Genomic DNA, 5,335 nt, shown 5'->3' on the forward strand with positions numbered 1-5,335 from the left:
CTAGTCGTTCTGTAACCAGGGATCTCTCTCTCTCTCTCTCTCTCTCTCTCCTTCCTAGTCGTTCTGTAACCAGGGATCTCTCTCTCTCTCTCCTTCCTAGTCGTTCTGTAACCAGGGATCTCTCTCTCTCTCTCTCTCCTTCCTAGTCGTTCTGTAACCAGGGATCTCTCTCTCTCTCTCTCTCTCTCTCTCTCTCTCTCTCTCCTTCCTAGTCGTTCTGTAACCAGGGATCTCTCCTCTCTCTCTCTCCTTCCTAGTCGTTCTGTAACCAGGGATCTATCTCTCTCTCTCTCTCTCTCTCTCTCTCCTTCCTAGTCGTTCTGTAACCAGGGATCTATCTCTCTCTCTCTCTCCTTCCTAGTCGTTCTGTAACCAGGGATCTCTCTCTCTCTCTCTCTCTCTCTCCTTCCTAGTCGTTCTGTAACCAGGGATCTCTCTCTCTCTCTCTCTCTCTCTCCTTCCCAGTCGTTCTGTAACCAGGGATCTATCTCTCTCTCTCTCTCTCTTCCCTAGTCGTTCTGTAACCAGGGATCTATCTCTCTCTCTCTCTCTCTCTCTCTCTCTCCTTCCTAGTCGTTCTGTAACCAGGGATCTCTCTCTCTCTCTCTCTCTCCTTCCTAGTCGTTCTGTAACCAGGGATCTATCTCTCTCTCTCTCTCTCCTTCCTAGTCGTTCTGTAACCAGGGATCTATCTCTCTCTCTCTCTCCTTCCTAGTCGTTCTGTAACCAGGGATCTATCTCTCTCTCTCTCTCCTTCCTAGTCGTTCTGTAACCAGGGATCTATCTCTCTCTCTCTCTCCTTCCCAGTCGTTCTGTAACCAGGGATCTCTCTCTCTCTCTCTCTCTCTCTCCTTCCTTCCTAGTCGTTCTGTAACCAGGGATCTCTCTCTCTCTCTCTCTCCTTCCTAGTCGTTCTGTAACCAGGGATCTATCTCTCTCTCTCTCTCCTTCCTAGTCGTTCTGTAACCAGGGATCTATCTCTCTCTCTCTCTCCTTCCCAGTCGTTCTGTAACCAGGGATCTATCTCTCTCTCTCTCTCTCTCCTTCCCAGTCGTTCTGTAACCAGGGATCTATCTCTCTCTCTCTCTCCTTCCCAGTCGTTCTGTAACCACACTGAGATTGAGAAGCTGCTGGACACTAGTGAGTCTGACAAGGAGTTGATTGGGGATTTCACCAAAGCCTGTGTCCTGTCCACTGTGGAGGGCAAGCACCAGGACCTGAAATACATCACTCCTGAGATGGTGAGACCACTGCTCTGACTACTGTTATATGATACAGCTTGTGTTTCTAATCACACCCTAGGATTCCCTATTTAGTGCACTACTTTTGACCAGAGCCCACGGGGTGTTTGACCAAGGCCCCCGGTCTTCTCGCCTAACAACCTCTACCTTGCCAAGCCCCTTGAGCTGATCTGACTAGTAAACACTCCTTGAACTAACTTATTTTTAACATTTTATAAGGCCTCTCGTAATATATCGTAAGGTAGTCAAATATTATGGAAGTTGTACACTCGTCAAATATTCTGGAAGTTGTACCCTGGTCAAACGTTGAGCTGGAAGTTGTCTAGGCCGTCTCACAGACTTGGTTTAAACAACATCTTACATATTCTGGATGTATAGTTTACTGCTCTAGTGTTTATTATAATTATTATTGCTTGAATAACCTTATTAACTATTTATTGATAAATTTGTCATTCTTTATGCAGTGTGCGTTGCGCTGAACACTGAGAGAATTATCACTGTGAAATCATTGACGTTTTGTCCTCATCCTGTATGGGATGAGTTTGCCGACTGGAGAATGGACACAGGTCATTTTTAAATTTCGCTCTTATTTATTCGATGGCCACCGACGCTAGCTAATTAATTGATCAATCTAGCAACGAGATCATAGTTGAAATGTGTGTTAGTGAGTTCCTCCTTCCTCAGGCAGTGTATAGTCTATAGGACAAGATCTCTCTGTTTTGACCGGTTGCACATCAGAATGTCAATTATGCATTTCCTGAATGTGTTGGATGAAACATCTTACTTCTTGAATCCTCGTCTACCATCTGTTGTCCTGCATGACACTGGAAACCGTTTCTAGAGTCCTGTCACTAATGTAACTGTCCATGTAACTTCTTTTTAAATCGTATGTTATCGCACAAAATGGTTAAATTTGATGGTGATATGAATGTTTGTGCGTATGACCATGTTCTCGAAGTATTGTAGTTAGGCATCTAACCTGGGACTAACCTGTCTCTGTGTTCCTCAGATGTTGTCCGCTCTGAGCGGCCAGCTGGATCATCTATAACCTGGGACTAACCTGTCTCTCTGTTCCTCAGATGGTGTCCGCTCTGAGCGGCCAGCTGGATCATCTATAACCTGGGACTAACCTGTCTCTCTGTTCCTCAGATGGTGTCCGCTCTGAGCGGCCAGCTGGATCATCTTGTCGAGAGGATCGTGGTGATTGACTGTCGCTACCCGTATGAGTTTGAGGGGGGCCACATCAAAGGAGCCCTGAACCTCCACCAGGAGGAGCAGGTCGAGGAGTACCTCTTACGTACCCCCATCGCCCCCCTCTCCCCTGACCGCAGGGTCCTCCTCGTCTTCCACTGTGAGTTCTCCTCAGAGCGAGGGCCCAGGATGTGTCGTTTTGTACGCGAGAGGGACAGGACGATGAACGAGTACCCTAACCTGCATTACCCAGAAATCTACATTCTCAAGGGAGGCTACAAAGAGTTCTTCCCTCACTTCTGGGTAAAACACAATCATACTTTTTTTAAAAAACATTTTGATGGCCTTATCACTAATAATCAAAAGTGAATTCGTTGACATTAATATTTTTTCGGGTTCTGTGTTATTTCTTAAACAAGCCGTTCAGTTTTGTTACTACGGTTGACATTTTATTTAATCGTGATGCATTAATGGAGAATCCTTTTTAAGTGTGAATCTAATCTATTGGAGAGTGGTTGTAACGTGTGTGTAGATGCAGTGTGGTAGTGGTTGTTACTGCTCTCTCTCTGTGTAGATGCAGTGTGAGCCCCAGGGGTACCGGCCCATGCACCACCAGGACTTTAAAGAGGACCTGAGGAAGTTCAGACTGAAGAGCAGGACCTGGGCCGGGGAGCGCAGCAAGAGAGACCTGTACAGCAGACTGAAGAAGCTGTAGCCCCCCTGTGACCCCTGCTGCCTCCCCCTGTGACCCCTGCTGCCTCCCCCTGTAACCCCTACTGTCTCTAGCCACGAGAGTGCTGTAACACACTGTCATATCGCCACTCTTCCACTCCTGAGAGACCACTACAGCCTTCCAGTCCCCAGCCAGACCACTACAGCCTTCCAGTCCCCAGAGGACTTCTTTTGGGTGTTCCAGTTTTACCCCTGTCTTTTATTCCCCTACGTATGGCCATCCCCCTCTGTGACTGCTGAACCAAGATCTGACCACTGTGCTTAATGTGACTGCCAGACATAAACGAGGACTATAATACTGCCTCGTTTAAAATCAAGTCACTGCCAGATATAAACGAGGACTAAAATACTGCCTAGTTTAAAACCGACATAAACGAGGACTATAATACTGCCTAGTTTAAAACCAAGTCACTGCCAGACATGACGAGGACTAAAATACTGCCTCATTTTAAAACCGTTCAACTGATGTCTCCTCACTGGACAGATGTGCTGCTCAGAATGAATGAATGAAATGTGAGTTCTGTATAATATTACATACTCTATTTTATTAAGCACTTAATTTAAAATGTTTTTTTTTTTTTTAGATGGCCGTGAGGTATTTTGTGTTCCTCCTGTGTGCGTTTTTTGTTTTAGACTTTTTGTTTTAAAAAAAAAAAAGTGAGATTCTTTTTTAGAAAGCCTCTCCCTAGGCCATAATCACACACCCCTTCGTAATGTGGAAGTGTCATTTAGTATTGTTTGTGAATTGTGAGGAACTTCTTCTAATAATAAGTATACAGTTTGTAAAGCTTTTGATATTGATAATCTAAAATTAACCCGTCCGCATCAACATCCTCGCCGCCTTTGACCCAAAAAGTACATTTTTAAAAACCTCGTTCCCTGCGTTCTCTTTTGAAGTGAAACGTTCAAATGCTGCAGGTCAGCGAGTTGTCAGAGGGTCTAAGTGTCTCTCAAATAGCACACTATTCCCTATGTAGTGCACTACTTTTGACCAGAGCCCTATGGCCAATAGGGTGCTATTTGGGATTTACCTCCATTGTTGCGCTGTTTGTCAGTCACAAAGAGCCCTTCTGTGTGAACAGGAAGTGTGTTAGTGATTGTTAATGGAAGTGTGTGTGTGTGTGTGTTGGATCAACATTTTTGTATTAAGGAGAGTTGCTGAATAAATCTCACTGAAACAATTTTGTCCCTTTATTTTTTTCCCCCGCTCAGATGTTTCCAATCTACATTTGCTTATTTTTAAAAGGGGATGGAAACTTCCTGAATTTAAGCTGAGCATAGAGAAGCAGTCAATCCAATACTAAACATGTGCTTGTAACGGAAACCACCTTTTCTTTTTTTTTTTTTTTTCTTTTTGGATTTTGATATCCACCTCATTTTCGACCGCTTTTAAAACCTCGGAAGCCAAAACGGGGAAAACTATGGATACAATTTCCTCCACGCTTGGAACATTTATCATAATTCATATGCGCGTCACTAGAAATCCCTGCATTAGTATGTTTCCTTCAGGCGATTTACATCGTGACGCGACCATGTTACTGGACAGCTAAAAGGCCTTTCAGGCGATTCCTGACATGACCATATTACTGGACAGCTGAAAGACCTGGATCTTGTGGGCTAAACTGCTGAGGAAACGCTCCATAACTGATGGACGCTTTCCCCAATGAGGCAGGCTACACAGCCTAACTATAAAACAGTTGTGAACAGTCACACTAGAGAAGTTTATCGTTCTGTAGTCAATCAACTGATGAACACATCCCACTGCCTTCATTAAGGTGGTAACAAGACCATGAGGTTTCTAACCCAGATTACTGGTTCAGACCGTGAGGTTTCTAACCCAGATTACTGGTTCACCCGTGAGGTTTCTAACCCAAGATACTGGTTCGGACCGTGAGGTTTCTAACCCAAGATACTGGTTCGGACCGTGAGGTTTCTAACCCAAGATACTGGTTCGGACCGTGAGGTTTCTAACCCAAGATACTGGTTCGGACCATTCAGTGCTTTCAGGGTGTGTTCATTGTCATAGTGACAACTACAAATAATACTTCAATATACACGTAGGCCTAATGATAAATAATATAGTAACTTGTATACTAAACAAAAATATAAATTCAACAATTTATGATTTTAGTGTTACATTTCATTAAGGAATTGAGTCAATTGAAATGTAT

At 44.2% G+C, this 5,335-nt stretch overlaps 1 protein-coding gene across 2 annotated transcripts in view; it reads left to right on the forward strand.

Moving 5' to 3' along the window:
• Positions 1-4,345, forward strand: part of cdc25b (cell division cycle 25B) — a 47,200-nt gene extending 42,855 nt beyond the window's left edge. The window contains exons 8-10 of one of the 2 annotated variants that reach the window (XM_045723799.1): positions 1,098-1,241; positions 2,391-2,735; positions 2,965-4,345. In XM_045723799.1, the coding sequence (XP_045579755.1) occupies positions 1,098-1,241; positions 2,391-2,735; positions 2,965-3,006 (531 nt within the window). In that variant the 3' untranslated portion in view covers positions 3,007-4,345. The remainder of the gene's footprint in view (positions 1-1,097; positions 1,242-2,390; positions 2,736-2,964) is intronic. The other variant, XM_014211630.2, reaches the window with a different exon arrangement.
• The last annotated feature ends 990 nt before the right edge of the window (positions 4,346-5,335 follow it).

Source organism: Salmo salar, chromosome ssa09 (assembly GCF_905237065.1).
Source record: "Salmo salar chromosome ssa09, Ssal_v3.1, whole genome shotgun sequence".
NCBI lineage: Eukaryota > Metazoa > Chordata > Actinopteri > Salmoniformes > Salmonidae > Salmo > Salmo salar.